Source organism: Dermacentor variabilis, chromosome 3 (assembly GCF_050947875.1).
Source record: "Dermacentor variabilis isolate Ectoservices chromosome 3, ASM5094787v1, whole genome shotgun sequence".
Taxonomy (NCBI): Eukaryota; Metazoa; Arthropoda; class Arachnida; order Ixodida; family Ixodidae; genus Dermacentor; species Dermacentor variabilis.
In genome coordinates this window covers 240,399,392-240,421,065 of record NC_134570.1, presented here as the reverse complement: position 1 = coordinate 240,421,065, position 21,674 = coordinate 240,399,392, and the positions used below count along the sequence as shown (strand labels likewise).

The window sequence follows — 21,674 nt, the reverse complement described above, 5'->3', positions numbered from 1 at the left end:
TCGGGAGACGGCTCTCGATGCTGCCAGCTTCGCAGGTGGACACAGTGCCAGTTCCAGCGCGAACTTTGGCCCAAGCTGCAGAAGCTTGTTGTCCTTTTCTGGAATAAAATATTCCCCGAGCCGTACCACTCTTCCTTCTGTAGGAGGTGCCTTCTTGACAGTGGGCAAGAGCGGTCTCACCGTGTTCCAGAGGAACACGGTGAGACCGCCCTAGATCAAAAAAGCCCATATTACACTACAAATGAGGACATTCGAAGATTGTAAAAAGCGGAATTGCGGTGTCTTGCCTTCGGGCTGCGTTAGTAAAATCTTGTTGCCACCGACTAAAAGAAAGCTTCGATAATCAGGTAACAAGACTAGCTTCGGTGGGATTCCCGGAACACATTAGAGTCAGAGCGGCCAAAAAGGTAATAAAAATAGTAAAGGGTATACAACCCACACATTCGGGGAACAGGCTTAGCACGAACAAAAAACGCCTTGCAGTTGTACCTTACGTACATTATTTTTCCCATGGGCTAAAGAAGGTTGCCAGCCGGTATGGCGTTGAAGTGGTTTTCAGCGCTCCTAACAAGGTGCAAAAAGTGTGCCAAGCTATTTCCAACAAATTAGACAACAGGGTGAAAAAATGTAGCTGCGGTCTAAAAGACGATCAAAAATGCACTAAATGCAGAATAGGTGTTGTGTACCGGCTTCCATTGACCTGTGGCAACATGTACATACATAGGGCAAACCGGTCGGTGCATAAACACCCGTCTAAAAGAACATGAACATTCTCTTGGTAAAGAAAATCATTCGCACTTGTCAAACCATTGGAATCTATGCCACTGTGATCCGGTATTTTTTAACACTGACATTTTGTTTTCAGATAAAAATAAACTAACACGTGAAATTGCAGAAGCATTTCATATAAGAAAGTGCGCTGAAAGATGCAAGCCAACCATCGGTTGTAATCACTGAAAATGAATTCGCTTTTTTAAATACTGGTTGAACCTTCTTAATCTGTTTTTTAATCTGTTTCTGTTTTACTGACATGCTCAGCACATGCTCAGCGCTGATAGCTGGGGTATATATGTTCTATATCTTTCCGAAAATAAAATAGTTGTGAGTAAGCGCTCGTGTGTCCCCCCTTCACTGTGTCCTTGTCAATTGTGCGCGCTAAATATTTTACTATGAATTCGTACTAACTCGCCCAACTATAAGTTCTGCTACGGCAAATGGTTATAATGGTTATTAACGCAGACAAAACTAAACATCTCAAGTTTACTTCCGCTGCTAACACAAGTCCTAATGCCTACACAGTTAATAATACTATTATTGAAACTGCAGCGTCGGTAATATACCTCGGCGTAAATTTTACCTCTAATTTATCCTGGAGCACTCATATTGAACTGATTACTACCAAAGCCTTAAAAAAACTTGGTCTTCTTATACACCGACTACACCAAGCCAACCAGGATATAAAACTTCACGCCTTCAACATGCTAATCAGGCCTGTGATAGAATACGCGTTAGTGATCTGGAACCCTCATTATACCTATCTTATTAACATGTTGGAATCTATGCAAAACAAGGCTGCACGATTCATCCTTTCCCGTTACTCTCGGTTTCAAAGTGTAACATCACTGAAAATATCGCTCCATGCCTCTGGTCATGCGCAGAAAATTCAGCCGTTTATCCTTTTTCCAGACTCTCTACCACAGCAAGACACCATTTCCAAGTTCACATCTCCCGGCGCCGCACACATCGGCTCGTGTAGATCATATGAAGAAGACTAAACCCATTTTCGCTCGAACAGAACGATTCAAATACTCACCTTTGGTCCTGGCTATCGAAGAGTGGAATTCGCTTCCTTCTAGCATTGCGGCTATCGCTGAAACATTATCATTTCAAACAGCTCTTTGGTCATACTTAGAAAATTCCAACGTAAAATGATCAACGTAAAATGATGTGCGTCGTTGTTTTTTCCTTTCTTTTGTTTTTTGTTTTTTTTTTTGCGTGGCGGCCGTATCGTTCCGTGAAATGTTAGATGCCATGCTTTGCAACTTCTGAAGGTGCTTTTTTATTTTTTGTCTTGTGGAATTTGCTATATGAGCAATTTTCCAGTTCCTGTTCCTAGCCATTTTTTTTCTTAGTAACTTGTACCTAGCTTCTTAACTTGTTTATTTCTGTCTTCAGCCGTTTATAACCTGTGTTGCATATTTATAAGTTTTCTTTGATGAATCTCCCCCTATGTAATGCCCGCACTGGGCCTTTAGGGTATTGAAATAATATAAAAATAACAAAATAAATAAATGCCAATCTAAGCGTGACACTGTGCTCGAGAAGGCAAGAAAGCTGAAACTTTCGACGCGTGACTTTGGCCATAAGTCTAGGACCTCTACTTTTCATTTTATATATAAATGACCTTGTTTTGACTGTTAGCCAGCGGAAATTTGTAATTAATGCTGACGATGCAAGTTTATTTTTCACAGGTAGTTCCATACAATCTCTGGTTTCTGTTACTAACAATGCACTTGATAAACTTAAGGAATGGTCTGAAGCAAACTCTTTACTCACAAACACAAAAAAAGCTAAAGCGGTTCTACTCAGTACAAGACAGTTTCCCACTCAACCCGATGTACATTTATACATAGGCAATTCACGTGTCCAGTTTGTAGACACTGTCAAGATTTTAGGAGTAATCTTTAGCAAAACCATGAGCTGGGACAGTGAAGTTCAGTTCATTATGAGTAAACTGGCAAAGTGCACCGGAATTCTCGCAAGATTTCGGCATTTTCTGGCCGAACACATAAAATTAATTATTTACAATGCGCTTTCTGTATCCCATCTAAATTATTTTTTCTTGGTTTGGGGTACTACCACTAAAACAAACATTAATAAAATATACATGCTTCAAAAGAAAGTTGTAAGCTAGATTGCAAACGTAGACTACCTTGCTCACATTCAGGAACTGTTTGCTCGTTACCAAATTTTGCCGATTAATACCGTGTACGAATATTACTTAGCATAAAAATATAAGCGTTGTATCCAAAATAACCAGCTTAGTTTTCTTGAATTACCCTGCCTCAGTCAAAATCTTTCAGAATACTTCTTTCGCAAGAAAGAAATTTGGCACATTCCCTTCTCCCGTACAATGTACACGCAACAGATGCTCCGACGTAGCCTGCCCACTGTTTTGAATAAATTATTGTCAAGGGGTATAATTCCTGAAACATGTTCAGTAGTTGACATGAGAAGTGCATTAATTCACTAATATCTTCTTTTTGAAAGCTGCGTTCATGTATTTTTTTCTTATCTTGCTGCGATGTATCCTGTGTAATTTTATCTTGCTGCGATGCATTTCTGTGTTTTTTTACTATTATGCTGTGTTTTTTTCTGTTCTTATGCTTTGTTCACAAACTCATGTATATACGAGATGTTTTGCCCTTGTTAAATAGCCAGAGCGTTACTATGTCTTTTACACTTTGCGTTTTCGCTGTATGCCTTGTACAGGGGGGCTCGGGCGTACCTCAAGTGATTGTGTTCACTTTTTGCCCGGGCCTACCCGCATCGTTGATTTTTTGGCGATGTAAATAAACTCGACTTCGACTTCGACGAGCACGGAACATCTAATACAGACGTGGGGGAATCGTCGATGGGAGTAGCGTTGCCGAGTGGCTTGCGTACTTAAACCAAAATTTAAAACAGGAAGAAATACCCGGTTATTTGCGATAGTCACAATGGTTTGAAGAACAGCAACTGTGCGTAGCAGCAGAACATTGACATTAGGAGTCAGCATATAGTCACCGTCAGGAGCAAATGGGAACATGAAGGCTTGAGGTGGCAATCGTACTAAGTCTACAGAACACAAACGAAGCTCAGCTGATTTTGGACCACAGCTGTGAAGAGGCAGCTCGAGTTGCAGGAGGCCAGCAGCGCAGTCAGTCAGTGCTGTATGGTCCGATAAAAAGTCGAGGCCGAAGATCAAATCATGGGAACACCGTTCCAGAACAGCAAATAACACGGAACTGTTCAAACCAGCAGCAGTTATTCGGGCAGTGCACGTTCCAAGGGTAATGGGCGTTGTTCCATCAGCGACCCGGATAGCACGAGATACGGCAGGTGCAAGGACTTTCTTGAAGCGGCAACGAATACGGTTGCTCATCACCAATATTTGGGCTCCGGTATCAACAAGCGCTGCGACAAATATACCGTCAACTTCTACATCGACTATATTGCGTCTGCTCGGCAGGGTGAGTTGCTTTGGTGGACACGTCGACAATGCAGCGTCACCTCAGGGAGCTGCATCTTTTACTTTTCCGAAGGTATGCGCTCAGGTCGGAATGACGGGTGCGGGCAACGGGACTGGGGTGAGCTGGACGACAAGCGACGACGTTGCGGCGAATGGGACTCATGACTGCTCGGCGACGGCGATCGACGGCGCTATGCGGTCGTACCGTCGGTGGCGTGCAAGTTCGGCTCACTTTGCGGCTGGACATGGCGAAAACCGCCATCTGGACGAGGGCTGTTCCAGAACGGCACCGAGGACCAGCGGCTGCGACAGTATCGGGTGGATTGACCGATGCGGCGACAACTGAAGCAAATAGGTCGGTCATGTGGCGTTCGTGGCTCCACCATGTTGCGAAAACGTCGACGGATCCATTGATTTTGAGTATGCACAAGCGAAGGACGGGAACTGGTCACGGTACAAATTGACTGCAACACGGCATTGGCGAGTTCATATCTCACACTAGCCCTAACAAGGGGAACCATAGGATCTAGTGTATCCTTGATAGGTGGGCACAAAGCCGGCGGACACATGGCTTCCAGATCACGCCATACGATCTCAGTCACCTGCTCTGAAGGCTGCTGCTGCCACAAATGAGAGCCCTGTCGGTCTTCACAAGGCGATGTTGAAGCCGTATTGGGAAGTCGTGCAAATGACTAATAAATACGAAGACTTTTCACCTGATCGGAACACTTGCATTCAATGATAATGTCATTAACCGAAGTACAGTTCTTACAAATGAGTAAATTGAAGCCGTCATCGGCGATACCTTTTAATTCATGCCCGACTTTTTCAGACTCCGGCATTTCTGCGTCGGTCTTGCGCTAGAGTGCCAGCACGTCTTGTATATAGGCGACATAGCCTTCGGTGGACATCTGAACTCGTGATCCTAACGCTTTCCTGGCGACCACCTTCCGGCTCAGTGGTTTTCCGAAGCGATCTCGCAGCTTTTGCTTGGAGGTATCCGAGTAGCGGAGTTCTTCTTCGTGGTTTTCAAACTACACTCGCGTAGTTCCCGCCAAGTAACAAAATATGTTCGTCAGCGTCCCTGTGGGATTCCGTTTGTTGTGGCTGCTCGCCCGCTCATGCATCTGCAGCCAGTCGTCGGCGCCAATGGTGCCACAAAAGGTTCCTGGGTCACGCGCATGCGTGAGTACGACAGTCGACGCAGTCGACAGTGGCGTTGCCGAACTAGGCACCATCTCCTGCGACATCGCTGATGAACCGAAACGGTGGCCACTGCGAAGCTCCGGTCTTAGTGGTTACCCCAGCCTCCACCAAATGTTACAAAGGGGAAGCCCGGTGCGCAAATGTATGTACAACTATTTACATGAGGAAAAGTTAATGGTAATCGCACAGGCTGGTACAAAGGTCATAGCTGCAGGAGATAGTCTACCACTCCCTCTTCGTCTCCCTCTTGCGTGCACGGGCCTGTCCAAATGCACCGTAACAATATCTTCAACAGCAGACATTTTAATTAACATGTGTAAGGAACTTATTTCATTTCATCTTACATTCCTAAAAAAATGATCATGAATGCGTTTTCACCGCCTGATCCACAGCCGAACCCCCGGAGTCGGTTGCGCCAGTTCACTAAGAAACGAGCACAATAAGTTCAGCATGAGATCGAGAATATGCAAAATAGGTGAAACTGCAAGAAAAGCTACGTAGAGTGGCAGGTCGAACAGAGTACGAAGATTTTATGCCATAAATGTGACGCTGCCTCAGAACATCGAAGAAGGGCCTCCATGAATCGCACGGACACTAGAAAAGCGAATAGTTGGCCACAGTTTAGCCTTTTTTTTTCTTGAAAAATTGTCCTTGTATCATTTATTCACGAAATTGATATTCTAGGCTTACTTTCAGATTAGATGTGTTTCTATTACAATATTTTATGCTTACATATTCAACTGCTTTAAAGAATGATGAGTTTGCAAACGATTGCGTGCTATTTAAAAAAATATTGGGTGCTTTGGAAAGTGTCTCGCTGGAAACAGCATTTAGTCTTCTAGAATTTTTATGCTGAAATATAGGACAAAGTATTATTTTTGCCGACAGAAATATTTCTTCGACCCCTCAGAAACGGTCATTCTTACGGGGCAACATGGGTACGCAATAAACAATACTAATGGCGTCTACTCGTGATATATACTGTCACGTGGTGGTGACGTTGAAGAACACAGTAGCAATACTGTGAACGACAAAACTAACTTTTATTGGGCGAACCTGTGCCCACAAAACAGGCTACACATATAGCACAACGATAGCGGCGAACACGGTCGGCGATCGTCGGAAATCTCATAAGCGGGTCAAGTGCGTCCGCTTTTATACATCAATCTTCGAATGTTCCAGAGTAATCGCTTGGATCCGCGTGCCTTCTACAAAGTTCTACATTATTCGCGTCGCGCACACATGCGATCAGATTACACAAGGTTCGGTCACAGGCAGCGGATGGAAGCATCGATAACCTTCCAGAAGCTTCCGATACATGCAAGCGCGTTCTGCGCTGTACGATAGATAACATTTGTTAGGCGGTGAAACACGTCGCCCGATAAAGACAAATAAGTACACGTGTCAATACATTATGGCACGCAAACTTCCGGTATGAGAAATGCGTAAAGTGCAGCAAAGACTGCGGTCTAAAACCAGCAGCTCGCTTTTTGTTTGTATCATTTAGGTTTCCATAAGAAACAACGATGACTTCAAGAGAATTGCACTTGAAGCAGGCATTTTCTCTAGATATGCAAGAAGTGGAATTGGCATTTCATGCATCTTTTAATTATTACACAAGGCATTATAAAGAAATAAGAGCGTTTAGTACTGAACAACGATTACGAGGATGCTCACGCAATCGCTTTAACTTATTTTTTCTTTATGCAAATATTCCGGAACGTAGAGATAATACGTAACTTAATACATTCCAAAGAAAACGTCATCGCTCTACGGTGATGACGGTTTCGATTCAGACCAAGAAATATTTCGCAAAAATTCAGGAACAATTCTAAATTTCGAGAACTATTAAAGAGAAACTTTACAAATAGATAACACTCCCAATAAATTATAGATGGCAATTCTCTATACCCAATTCCTGATCGATCCGTAAAGTGAAAAAATATAATGTGTTAAACGCTCACTACACTGCTGCCTGTTTAATAGCAACATGGTAAACGTACCTAAATACTGTGTCTAGCCCTTGAAGAAATTGCGTAGCAGGTGTGCTAAGTGCATGGGAATTCGAGCGCTAGCTGAGAACTCTCTTTTGGGTGTCTATATACGCTGTGCGTAACACGAATATTTTGCGAAATATCATTTTGTATCGCCGTGTGAGGAAGTCGCATACTTCTAGTTGTGTCAAATCGAGCCATTACCACTGATCTTTATGAAAAAGCTAATAGCCTAAACCATAACAAACTAAACGTAAAAGCTATTACATGACTTGTTTCGAATGCAAGAATTGTTTCGCGTCTGGTAATCCATCGTTGAAACCGAGAATTTTTACATATTATAAGTATTTCATTGGCAAAATATGTGTCGTAAAACATGAGCCAAACCGCATTGCTAATAAATCGGCATGCTAGGACCTGCACATTTTTACCCCTTTTGTTCCCGCGCCTCCTTCGTCGGTTTAATGTTTCTCTTTTTTTTATCATTCTATTTTCGCTTTGCAATCTTTCAGCACCTAGTTTCTCCAATAACAATGAACTCTAAGCCATGAATCTCTCCGCCATTAAACCTAGCTAACCCGGAATCAACCACGTGTATTTGCTTCCCCACCCCTACCCAGGTCCGCTTCCTTCATGACTGCCTGGACTCGGACCAAATGTGCTTGAACGCCTGCGGTTTCTTCAAGGTCAACCTGACGCTCCTCGTATCGGTAAGGCTGCGAGCGTCAAGCAAAGCACGCTGCTATATTTACCGCCAGGCAGTGGAATACAGAGAGAGACGAGCGCAAGCAAAGCGCGCGCGCCCTTCTCGAACTTGTTTGAAAATCCCGCGAACGCAGCGAGCAGGATCCGAGCAGCGGCTCCGCACGAGGGCTTAAGCACTTCAGAAGAGCACAGCTCGATGCGAAGACAGCCTTGACAGTTTAACCAGCCTCGCCGCGAGTGAATCACCACGGCGAATCGGTCTTTCTCCCTGGAATGCTTGCGCGTGGAACGAAAGCTAGGAGTCCGCAGCGCCAATATATATATATATATATATATATATATATATATATATATATATATATATATATATATATATATATATATATATATATATATATATATATATAACGTAAGAAGCAAACAAACACTGACACCAAGGACAACATAGGGGAAATTACTTGTGCTTAATAAAATGGAATAATGAAACGATAAAGTACTGGGAATTAAAGTGGTTGAAAAAACAACTTGCCGCAGGTGGGAACCGAACCCACAACCTTCGCATTTCGCGTGCGATGCTCTACCAGTAGAGCATCGCCAGTCTAATCTGAAATCAAAATACGTTTCTTTTTCTATTATTCATTACTGACATCAGTTCAACCATTTGTGTGGAAACCTGAAAGGTGCCGAAAGTCCAATGTAACGAGTTTCTATCATGCATTATGGAGTACGAATGGATGCGCCTATGTAATACTAATAAAAATTATTACATGAATTACGGCGCGCTGTGGAAATCGGTATTATTCAAAGTATCTTTCAGGTCATTTGAGATTCTACGAAGCGTTACAATATGGACAAGCATGTTTTTATTTTTAGCCACCCGATTTAATATGAGGGGTAGGCGCCTTTAGGTGGCGCGGGCTATTCTTCTACGCCTGGAAAAGAAAGAAGATTGCCGTAAAATTTCTAACAAATTATGGCACAAACGTGCTGCAAAACTCAGTCAACATTAGCAGAAAGTTTTCAGCGTAAGTCCAGGAAAGCACAGTAGAGCGCTTGTAGCCTCAGCCTTACTAGGGTATGAGCCATTGCATTTTTTGCTTGTTACAGGGGGTACAGCCATTGAGAAGGTCACTAGGATTTTTTGGTACCACTCGACAAGACCTCGCGTTGCTGTACGTTGTATGCCTGATTCCAGTGAACGCATGCACTATACGCTTCACTTTCATGAATGCTTGTAGCCTCTACATTACGAGGGGGATGAGCCATTGCCTTTTTTGGTTGCTTAGGGTGGCTTGAGCCACTGCGGATCATGACAGCTCTGTTCCTTTGGACCAGACGGCGCGTTTTTTCAAGGCCATCGGCGGTATGAGCCACTGAAGGCATTCGCCTTTACTAATAGGCATTTGGCTCTCAGTCGGCACTGTTGTCTCTCCTTCTCTCACGTTCTATTCTTGCACTGTCTGCGCTCATGTTATTAACCAACCAGCTCAAATGCGCAGGCTTGTATTATCAGGCGTTGATACGGACGCACATCTGTAGTCATTCAAGGTTTTACGTTTTTTTACGTTTTTCTTCATAAACTTCAGTTGTTGGACAGCGATCTTCCTCTGTCCTTCCCTTTTGTGTTGCCATCGTTTTCCGTGCTGACTCAAAAAAAATATGATTCGAATGCACTCATTTTGCAAGCATGTAAACCGCTAAGCATTTACGCGCTCTCAATTTCGGCCAGCCATCGCCAATTGGTGTCACTGGGTATGTGTCACTGAGCATGTTTATACCGCTCTTCAGTGAAGATTGTTCACGTCAACTTAGGTTACTGGGTAGGTTCCACTGCGTATCTGTCGCTCTTCAATGAACCTGTTTAACGCGAAGTTGGCGAAGTTGGCATGTGCACCTTGGTATGTGCCGCTTTTCAATGAGAAAACAATTATAGAAGAAATGTACACGGTACTGGATGACATCGTACCCGCGTTTGATATTTATAACGTTACATATTTATTTAAATTTATATACTGAGACAATCTTGTCTGAACATATCAGAAGCCAATGGTTACGCCGCAGGTAACCACATTATTCGAGCGAGCGTGCGACCCATTGCTGCCACCCCGAGTGGTGATGCTGGGTACGTGCACTGCGAAAGAGGAAATGCACAAGTAGCGCTCACAATACATTCGCACACGCTCCACGCGCACACTTCGTGGAGTCTCCACTAAATGGCGCCGCGTGTTCAATGGGATGCGCGAGAAGGGAACCCGCCTGCACTTAGGCATTACAGATAACGCTTCTCTGCGGCGGCAGTGTCGTGCGTCACTGCACTGCTTAGTCGCCATCCGCATTAATGTCGACATTCATCGGGAGATGGATTCTGCCGGAGTTTTGGAGGTTGCACGAGTGTCGTCTGAGGCTTAATTCCACGCTGCTTTATGTCGAAAGGCTCTCTTTGGCAAGTCATGTGTCCACGTTCTGCGCTCTGCGTGGTACTCAGGTCGGTTCACATATAATTCAAAGAACTTTCACTCGAACAAAAACAACTCCTGAGCGTTCCTCACGGAGAGCCCCAAAGCGCCAAGGCAGACTGTTTGGTGCATTTAGTACGTTACTTAGCTCCATGGACATTGAACATTCTTTAACAAATGTTCGAAATTGTAGGAGTGACAAAGTAACAACGATACTGTCACGTGTAGTGACGTATGAAGAACACAGCAGCAATACTGTGAAAGACAAAACATTTATTGGGCGAGCCTGTGCCCACAAAACAGGCTACACTTATAGCACAACGATAGCGGTGAACGCGGGCGGCGATCGTCGAAAACCTGATCAGCGGGTCAAGCGCGTCGGCTTTTATACAGCAGTCGTCGAATGTTCCAGACTAATCGTTGGGACCTGCATGCCTTCCACAAAGTTCTACACCATTCGCGTCACGCGATGAAATCAGATAACACAAGGTTCGGCGACAACAGACAGCGGATAGAAGCATTGATAACATTCCAGAAACTTCCGATGCATGCAGGCGCGTCCTGCACTGTGCGATAACATTTTGTAGGGGGTGAAACGTGTCGCCCGATAAAGACAAACAAGTACACGTGTCAATATGACGCCTGCATAGGCAGAAATATTGCCAGTCTTTCAGCCAGTTTGAGTAAAGTCCCTTATGCCGGAGCATAATGCCATTACATGAAGCTCTTGCACGCACAAGAGGTCCCAGTGACGAAAGAAATGGGCACATAGACAAAGGTCCCTCATAACGCTGACCACGGGTGACGTCAAATTTAGAAGAAACTTCACATTTACAATCAATTCACTAGTTATGTCCAAGTTAACTTGGACCAAGATTTTTTTTAAAAAAAAGCCAAGAGCTCTAGAGGAATCATACCGACTGCATAGTATCCGTAGTCAACAAGAATTATTTTTTTTGCATGACGAAGTAATGCTTGATAAATTATAATTGAATGGTTAATTAATTCATATTAACTATTGTCCTTTTAATTTTAAATTTTAATTTGAAAAGCCAGGAAACCGTGACGGTGCACTTGGGACTGTAATTTTGCGCACTCATCTAGTTCTGCAGATACGCGCTTCCGGAGCGTATGTTCCTTTTGTTGCCATTAGCAATAGAAACAAACGTTGTGCAAGCTATGTCCACCTAAGGCTTTTTGGCGGATCTGTACGGCCAGAATATGCTGCTATTGATTACGTAAATGATTTTTGCTTGACGTGTCAGCGCGTAGATAATAACAGGAGATCTCAGCGGTACCACGCACGTGACCTGCTCTTTAAGAAGGCAGTTACAAGAAGGCAGCTTCACAAGAAAGCGACACAGGACTGTCATGCCGTCTTGCCACTGCACCAGTATGGCACCCAGACCAACATTGCTCGCATCCGTGTGAAGTGCTGTAGGAACACGCTGGTCTAAATGCGCAAGAATAGGAGGCGTTTGCAGGCGTTCACGTAGTTCGCTTAATGCTACTTGCTCATTTTCCCCCACAGAAAGGGAACATCACCGCGTGTCAGAAACGTTAACGGTGCAGCAATACATGAAAAGTTCGCAATAAAGTGTCGGTAATAGGCGCACAGCCCCCAGAAGCGCCTCACCGCCTTCTTGTCGGACGGTGTGGGGAACTGTGCCGCAGCGTCTGCTTTGGCTGGATCAAGTCGTACACCCTCGTGACTGACGACGTGGCCGAGGAAGGAGAATTCACTCAAACTAAAGTGACATTTCTCGGGCTTTCATCATCATCATTATTTACTAACCCTAAAGGAGCCTTAATAGGGCATTACATAAGGGGGGGGGAGTATAGAATTTACATATAGTGGAGCGAATGCTATTCAACAATGAACTAACTACGTTACTGGTAGGGAGTAGGGACGGAGCCAGGGGAGGGGGCTTAAGGGGCTTCAGCCCCCCCCCCTGACATGACATGACAAGAATTTTATTTGAGTCCTGAGGGACTGAGATCTTGGGGAGCCCAAACCGGAGACTCCCGAAGATCAAGTCGGTGGCTCCGCCCACGATGGGACCGGGAGATCAACTCCCGCCGCAATGTCGTGGGCCCTCTGGACAGCCTGGAGTTGAATGTGGAGATTGATGCTCTTGAGAGATTCCTGCCAATGATCTTTCGTGATGAGTGGAGAGGCGTTAAGGGCTGGGCACAGCCACAGCATGTGGTCAAAAGAGCATGAGTCATGACCACATTTGGGGCATGACTGTGAGTGTTCAGGATATATCTTATTAAAAGACCGAGGAGGGGGATACGAAGAGGTTTGCAGGAGTCTGAGTGTGGTAGCCTGAGGTTTGTTCAATTTGGGGTGAAGAGGTGGAAATGTGCTCCTGCCTAGTCGATAATGGCAATCAATTTCGTGGAAAGTACATAATGGATCTTTGTGGATGTTGACCCGCGATAGCGCGGTGCGTGAAATCGCGTGCTCTCCGGTGGGCCTGCTCGTTAGGGTTACATCCAAGCGGATTAGTTGAACTATATAGATGGGCTGGGAACCACGAGATTTGGTATCCCACTTCGCTGCTCTCCTTAGTCTTTTGAAGTGCTTGTTACGCCTGTTCCGATACGAGGGCGGACGAGAAGGATCTAACCGCCGTGCGCGAGTCCAAGAAGACGATAGCGGGAACTTTTGAGCTGTGAAAAGCCAGAGCGATCGCCGCTTCCTCCTCCACATGGGCAAACTTCGTACAAACAGAGGCTGCATTGACCAGGTTGCCTCCCGCGTCTACCACCGATACAGCGAACTTATCCCCACTGTCATATATGGCAGCATCGACAAAGAGGGCATCTAGTTTCTTCTGATTGATCTTTTTAAAGATGGACTTGGCTCTCGCGAATCTTCTACCCTCGCTATGCACTGGATGGGTGTTTCGTGATACGAGCTCAACCATGATGCGAGTTCTGGTTTCCCGGTTCAAGCTAACCTTGGTCGCCGGTTCATGTATGGGTTGGATGCCCGCTTCTTCTAAAATCTTAATCCCTGGCTTAGTGGATGAAAGTCTAATTATCTAAGCCGCTGTGTGAGCTTGTATTAGCTAATCGATGGTGTTATGGAGTCCTAACTCCAGCAGCTTCTCAGTGCTTGTGGACTGCGGAAGGCCGAGCACTGAGGCCGGTTCTGATCAGGGAGTCGAGCTTGGCCTTTTCCGCTTTACCGCAATTATGGTACGGCGCGATGTAGATAACATGACTGTGGAAGGATGCCTCATAAGCTCGGAGCAAATTGTCATCTTTGAGACCACCGCTTCGATTTGAGACGCGGGCTACAAGTCTTAGGACATTACTAGTCTGTCCAGTGAGCCTGTTGAGAGCCGTCGACTTACAGCCCTAGGCATCAATGAGGAGACCTAGAATCTTGACCGAGTCCATCCTCGGTATGGGATGCCCATTTTTAGCTCGAATTTCTATCGGAAGAGTTTCCAGAGGCGCAAGATTTATGACCCGCTCTCTGGACTGGCGATATAACAGTAGCTTTGATTTAGCGGGGGAGAGTTCAAGGCCCGTGTTTGAAAGAAATCGTCGGTAGCCTCCAACGTGCTTTGTAACGAGTGTTCGAGCATGGTTAGCGATGCACCCGGCACCAAGATCGTGATATCGTCCGCATAAATGGCGTGACCCACGTTCGGGATTGCAGCGAGGCGAGTGGAGAGTTTGTGCATGGCTATATTAAGTAAGAGTAGGGAGAGGACCGAGCCCTTCAGGATGCCGAAGGTGCCTAGTTCGGAGAATCCTCCCGTGACAATTACTAGTCAGAGGTGTGCCTTCCGATTCACGAGGAAAGATATGGTGTAATCATGAAACCGCTGGACCAGGTTGAGAGACGAAATCTCCGTCAGGATGCGTTTATGCGCGACCCTGTGGAAGGCCTTGGAGCGGTCCAATGCGAGGATCCTTCTCACGTCGCAAATAGGGTTGTCAAATATTGCTTTCTTAAGCAAAAGCATAGCGTCCTGTGTGGACAACGCCTGTCTAAAGCCGATTAGGCTGTGTCTAAAGAGCTCCTTGTGTTCAATATGTTCGGTGAGCCTGTTATGTATCGCGTGCTGCTCCGCAACCTTGGCGATGCATGCTGTAAGGTAAATAGGCCGCAGAATATTTATATGTGGAGTTTTTCCTCGTTTGGGTATGAGTACCACTATTGCGGTACGTCAGTCTATCGGGACCTGTCCACCTTTCCATACCTCATTTATTTTGGCCGTGAATATCTCGATTGCCCAATCGTATAGGTTTCTGAGTAGTTTGTTCGTGATTCCATCAGGTCCCGGGGCTGATCTGCCATTTAGATTGAAGAGAACGTGTCTGATCTCTGACACGGTGAAAGGTTCGTCTAGATCAGGTGCTGAGAATCCCATTTAGTTCACACGCTCTGCCGGGTGATCCGCGTCTTTGGATGGAAGAGATAAGTACATGCTAAGTTGTTGGCTAATTCCCTGTCGGTGAGACCTAATGCGGTTTGCTTCTTAATGAGCCTATCCGTTGAAAGGCTAAGGGTGTCGTTAGATTGTTTATGGTTGACGAGACTTTTCAGTAAGCTCCATTTCCTCCCTCTTCGCATACGCCCGTTCGTTTCGGTACACGTCTCATCCCGTTGCTTCCGGGCGAGCTGGGCCGAATAGGTTTCAATCTCCTTGTTAAGAAGCGCGATTTTCGATCAGAGTCTATGATTAAGCTTCTGGGTCTTCCACCTGGCTGAGAGGGCGTGTTTGGTCTCAAGAAGGTGAGCAAGTCTCGAGTTCACTTTAGGAACTTCAAAATCCGTAATGATTTCTTTGGTTGCTCCTTTAACCGCCGCCATGTTCAGATTCTGTAGCAGATCTGTATACGTTTCGTCTTGCGGGACTGTTTCATTTTCTTATTTTTCGAAACAGGTCCCAGTTCACATACTCATATCTCGTGGGTGGTCTGGGTTTGACACGCAACAAAATTTTATGTATCTAATGGTCACTGCCTAGCCCCTCCCCCCCCCCCCTGGAGGTTGTCCCACGTGCCTTCGATACCTCGGAGGAAGGTGAGATCGGCAGTCGTGTCTCGATTGACCGAATTACCGGATCTGGTGGGGAGCCTTGGGTCTTTGACGAGTATTAAGCCGAGCTCTGCAGCGTTCAAGGCCAAGTTCGTCCCTTTTATACTTTTGTAACCGTACCCCCATTCCGCATTGGGTGCGTTAAAGTCACCCGCAACAACGAGAGGCGCGCTTCTCGCCGCCCTAGACGTGGTGCCTAGCAATGTTTTGAATTCTCTTTTCCTGTCCGATGTTGTGCTGTACACGTTGAGAATGAAATTGCTGGAATTCATTGTTATGTTGGGTACGATCTCTATTAGCTGGGCCTTGAGGCCCGCTTTGTACGCGCGGACTTCGTGATCAACGAACGAGATCTTCTTTCTGATTAGGGTAGCGATAACTCTGCCCTTTTCTCTCCTGTATGCGACCGTGCGGTACCCCGAGAGGGAAATTTCAGCTTTACATAGCGTTGCCTGCAACAAAATAACGCTGCTTGTCCGCAATAGACCTGATAAGCTGTCCCAATGGGGCGGGGCCTTGCGCCTCTGGAAACTTGTGCAGTTCCACTGCCAGATTTTCAGATTGTTGCTATTCGCGTTCGCCATTTTGCCTACTGAGAATGATGAATGAGCCCTTTAGCCTCACTTTCGGGATTCGGGTTTGCTTGATTCTGCACTGTCCACACCGCAAGCCTGCCTTTGGCTTGGACCTAGGGTCTCTCTAGTTGAGTTAATCTCGTCTCCATCCCGGAGAGCATTTCCATCATGCGTCCTAGGGTCTTTTCTATGGCAGCTAGCTTGCCTCTGCTGTTTATTTTGGCAGGAGGATCAGCGGCGGTAGCTATGGCTTCGCTCGACTCAGCCCCTTCCTCTTCTGTCTCGCTCACCGGTTCGGCGTTGGGAGCTTTACACTTGGATTTGCCAGAAAGTCGGCCTAGATCTTTAATTCTATCGTCACTGCGGTTCGAGATTTGCCCTCTAATGCTAATTAGGCCTCTTTAAGCTTTGCAAGTTCACGCCAGAGCTGTTGATTTTCTGCCTCAAGTGATTGGATTCGGGGGATCATTCACTCCCTCTGACTGTGCTTCACCACTTGCTCTTTTGGCCGTCGTAGTCTCCTTTCCCATCGACGGCGCTGTGCCGGTGCCCTTGACTTTGTCGGCCCACGTTGCATGTTTCGCGGGCTGGGAGCGAGACCGTGACCGGGATCTCGATATGGATGCTCTGGATTTCCCGCCTTTCCCTGAGCGGGTTCGCCTCCTGGAGCGAGAGCGCCCCCTCTATTGTGAGCGGGCTCGCACGGTGGAGCCACTATATGCTGCCGCAGGTGTCACCGAGCTCTGTGCGTATGAGATACTGATGTCATCGCCGCTAGCCATCTGTACTGTTCGCAACATTTGTCGTCGCCTTCGACGCCGACGCCTAACCATATATGGGACTAGGTAGCGTTGTTTGCATGCCCTATCCCCGGTGATATGGGGGCCGCCGCATGCTTCACATTTCGGTGTGCATAGGTGTCCCTCCTCTTGTGACTCTGATGTCTTCATTTTCCCACAGCCGCAGCACTTCTTTTTTTCCTCTTCATTACTGGGGTGCACACATCGGCTCAGTGACCCCCGTGGCCACACGCGTAGCATACATCCACCTGCCGTTTGAAAAGAAAGCACGGAACGATGGCGGTTTCACACATGACCATGTTGGGCACTCGCACGCCGTAGAAGAGTATAACTACTTGTGTGTTTTTAATTCTGCTGACTTCTAATGTAGAATTTCTTGGGTTAAGGATCATCCGCTTAAGGGCTCCTTCGTCAAATGAAGGGTCGACGTTCCTTATTACACCTTTACACGTGTCATCAGGGGCAGAAATGTAGGCTTACACCTCAAAGGCGCCGAGATTAGTATGTATCTTGCTGATTCTTGCATATGCGATCGCGTTTTGATCGTGAGGGGCAGAGATAACCAAAATGTTCTGCATCTTGTTTGGGCACACGGTGTCCTCGGCAGCCTTCCGTTCCGTCGAGGCCGCCGCCACGGCCAGGGCTTGGGCGAGGAGTATGACGTCCGTTTTGGAAACGTCGAGGCCTCCCTTGGGGCGCACGATGATCTTGATTTGATCCTTGGAATAATTTCGGTAGCCTCGAGGCTGCCGTTACCTGCTTCATGAACCTTTTGGCGGGCGAGTTGGCCGTGCGGCTGCCAGCCGGCATCTTCTTGCTGACTTGTTGCCCGCTATATGACGGCGTACTCGTTGGTTGTTATCGTTTGCTGCTGAGGACGGTCGTCCATCCCGCTTCATCGAGCTCCTCCGGGGCGATTTCCATCCCCTCGACGGCTAAGGTCCCGGGCATGGTTTCTGTTGGTCAGTAGTTCGCTTCGAACGCCGGTCGTCCGCGCCGGCGGGAGGGGGTGGGGAGGATTAGGCCTACGCCTTCTCGCGCTACCTCGCCGTAAGTAGACGTAGCCCGTTAGGATTGGCGCTCTCGCGGCGTGGTCGGAGATTCAAGGTGCCACAAAATGGTGACAAGTCCACCCACCGATAAGAGTCAACTATCTGCGCAATCCTAGGAACTTCCCAGGTAGCACACAAAGTCTTGAAAACGTCGTATTAAGGGATTCAACGTCTGAAACGGATTTTTGACCAAAATCGACGCATCAAAGACGTTCCAAACAAGATAGCTTAAAAACGAGGGGTGAATACGTTTTGATAACGTTGGAAGCCAGACAGCTTAAAAACGAGGGGTGAATACGTTTTGCAAACGACTCAAAACGCCACCGCCACGCCACGGCGCGTCAGCCTCTTTAGCGGCTTCTACAATATTCAACAACCCATCAACGCGATCCAACCTTGCGCAAGGTGGCGATACCGTCGTCAAATCATGTGACCAAGGTGGCCACGTGATTCGTGATGCCGGGCAGCCGGGCGAGCCGGGGCATAGTCGCGTCGTCATGGCGTCGTCGCGTCACCGCACTCGCATTGCGCTGTGGTGTGTTTGCGGCTGTTCTGAACGTGCTGCCGCTGCCCTTTGCTATGTAAGTGTTGCAGTGTTTTGCTGTCAAGAAAACGATATTCTGTGATCAGTTTGGGTTGTGCGATATGTTTGTGTGGTTTTAATTTGGAAATCAGTAGTGTTTTCAATTGTTATGTGATCAAGGCGGCCACGTTATTCGCGAAGCCGGGCATAGTTACGTTATCGCACTCGCATGGCACTATGGTCTGTTTGCGACTGTTCTGAATGTGCTGCCGCTGCCCTTTGTCATATAAGTGTTGCAGTGCTTTGCTGTCAATAAAACGACATTCTGTGATTAGTTTGGGTTGTGCGATCTGTTTGAGTCGGGCATAATAACGTTATGGCACTTGCATTGCGCTGTGGTATGATAGCGGCTGTTCTGAATGTGCTGCCGCTGCCCTTTGTCATGTAAGTGTTGCAGGATTTTGCCGTCAAGAAAACGACGTTCTGTGATTAGTTTGGGTTGTGCGATCTGTTTGTGTAGTTTAATTTGGAAATCAGTAGTGTTTTCAATTGGAGGGCGCGGAGTGGAGGGCACTAATCAGCTCTTCAAGTTCATTGTCATGTTATGTGAGGCGCCTTTTCACTGACGCTGTAATTAAGGCGTTAAGGGCAGTATAAGGACGAAAGTTAGAGGGACGAAATCGTGCCTGTGTGTCCCTAGCGTCGGGGTCGGCCGCTATGCGTGATCCTAACAAGAAAGCATTTTGCAGAATGCGAAGAAAGGCGGCAAAATTTCTGTCTGTGCGCACCTTGCCGATCTCCGCAATAGAGCCATCATCGTGGTATTTTAGTCTCCCGTTTAGCAAGAGTGTTGCAGACAAGGGAACTGGTTCAAACAGGCTTTTTTTTAATGATTCACTACTAGTTCGGTATCCCAAAATGTGAGGTCAAGTGCTCGCCCTATTTTCTTCCCTCGCGCTACAGCGCACTGACAGAATTTTGCGTGCACCATACCGTGCTTTTATCGTTTGCGCTTCAGGTTCTCGATTGTGTTTTCGCCCCCTTTACCCACGTGATGGGTATTTCATGGTATTACCGGGTACCACATGTGTCCATATATTCTGTACAATATATGAAACGGCGAAATTCGATTTTATTTGACGCCTCAAATGGTAGTAATGTATTGAGTCCCTTGTAGCTTTGTGCTTGTTATCAATTTTACTATTTGACGAATGGATGCAGCATGTACGCTGCATAACTCGCTTGTGCATACTGCATACGTGAGTGGAGTATGCCCTTGGTATAAAATAACTTGTGTGCTTTAGGTAGTACGATTGTTTGCAGTTTGGGACATGTGTCGGAATGTACGCTGTGCGCCCTTCGCGCTTTACGGCGGCCTGCCGAGTTCGTGCGGGTGCCATGTGTGCGCATGGAGTTCGCGAAGCGCTCTCGCAGTTTCTTTTAATATATATATACATGTGTTCTGTTCGCGCGCTTTGCACAACAGGGCATGTCGCAGTTCTTTGTCCTTGTGCAACACATTTTCCTAGCGTACGTCTGTGCATTATTTGATACCGGTTTCACACGGGGCTCTTTTAGCCGCTATCCAGTCCGTTACAAATCGAATTTCTCGGTCGTGATGGCTCCTCTGCGCAAGCTACGAGAGTGAGCCAGTCGCATCGATAATTTCGATCCGGATCGGGCTTGATCGCGATCGAGAGTGGTCGTGTGACACCGGTTTTACACATGGCTCCCACATAGGGAACACTTTAAGTTCAATGCTACTGAGTGAAGAGCAAGTGCATATATATGCCAGTGGTGGTATGTGGGCAAGTCTCTCTGGTGAAGCCAATACTTGTGCATTCAAAGCATTTCAATTACCAGCGTAGTGCATCAATGTGTCTACTTCGACAAAATGGAGCACCAGTGCAGATATCTGAACATACCTGTCCAGGGCAGCAAGTGTGTCTAGATTGAAACCACTACCAGCATGTGCGGCAGTTCTATTTCCAGCAGCGGGACTGCACAATAATCAGTAGGGTGCTCTCAAGCTGTTTATCTATGAAGCTCTGCCTGGACTGTGTGCCAAATATTTTTGGACGTGAAAGTGGGGGTGAATTGGTAAACATCAGTGGAACTGTGCCTGGACTTTGTGGCAAATGTTTTTGGATGTGAAAGTGTGCGTGAACTGGCAAAGAATTTGCTCTGGGCTACATGTGTTAAACGTTTTTCTCATTCAGAGTGCTTTTTTTTACTTTAGGAGACTGGAGATGTGCGCAAAGTGTGACATGTCAGTGTGCTAATTAATGTATTTGCTGGTTTGCAAATTATTCGTTGCAACTTTATTTTTGCCAGAGAGGTACAACTTTGCCTCTTGTAAAGGGCTTTTTAGATAAAACACTTACTATTTATTATGACCATTGCTTCCTTTGTTACACAAATGCAGCTTCCAGTGCATTCCATTTTATTTCCATGTTTATGTAAGTTTCTAATATGAGGCTTGCATATTCATTTCTCACGTTCTGGAGTGGCAAGATGCAGCATTACAGTCTCATCGTTCGCTGTGCTACAATAGTGTTCACTTGTTACACTGAATCCCCCATTTAAGTATTCTGTACTAATTTCACTTTATTGCTTTTTTGTTGTATGGTTATTTTTCTCGCCATTACCTTCTTTGATATATCCTAAAGGCAATATTTCCAATTTTGCATTGTTCGCATTTTTTTAAATTTCTGTCACAGGATTGTTTTGTGATGGTATGCGGTGTTATTTCTTTTTGTGCTCTTTTCAAGCTTCTAGATGATTGGTAACATTGCTTGGAGGCAGTTACCATCCAATTCATACTCTTGGATTTTTCAGTCTACTTCTTCCATTGGCTCCGATGTCGCTTCTGCATAACTCTAGTCCATCTAATAGCACGCGCACTTTACTATGATAAATTAGACACTTTAGTACACTCCAGGTTTTTCTGTTCATTTTTGTATGTGTACTTGGAATTTTGTTTATGTGCTAGTGAATGTTCACTTTCGAGTTCATTACGAATCCTTTCTGCGACTTTTGTCATTGTTGATGTACTTTTATTTCTATT

General features: G+C 46.1%; 1 protein-coding gene across 1 annotated transcript in view; it reads left to right on the top strand.

The window, feature by feature from the left end:
* The window catches only part of LOC142574444 (uncharacterized), a 103,926-nt gene that overhangs the window by 65,830 nt on the left and 16,422 nt on the right, over positions 1 to 21,674 (top strand). Inside the window, exon 4 of the mRNA XM_075683520.1 lies at positions 8,052 to 8,141. Coding sequence (XP_075539635.1) covers positions 8,052 to 8,141 — 90 coding nt within the window. The remainder of the gene's footprint in view (positions 1 to 8,051; positions 8,142 to 21,674) is intronic.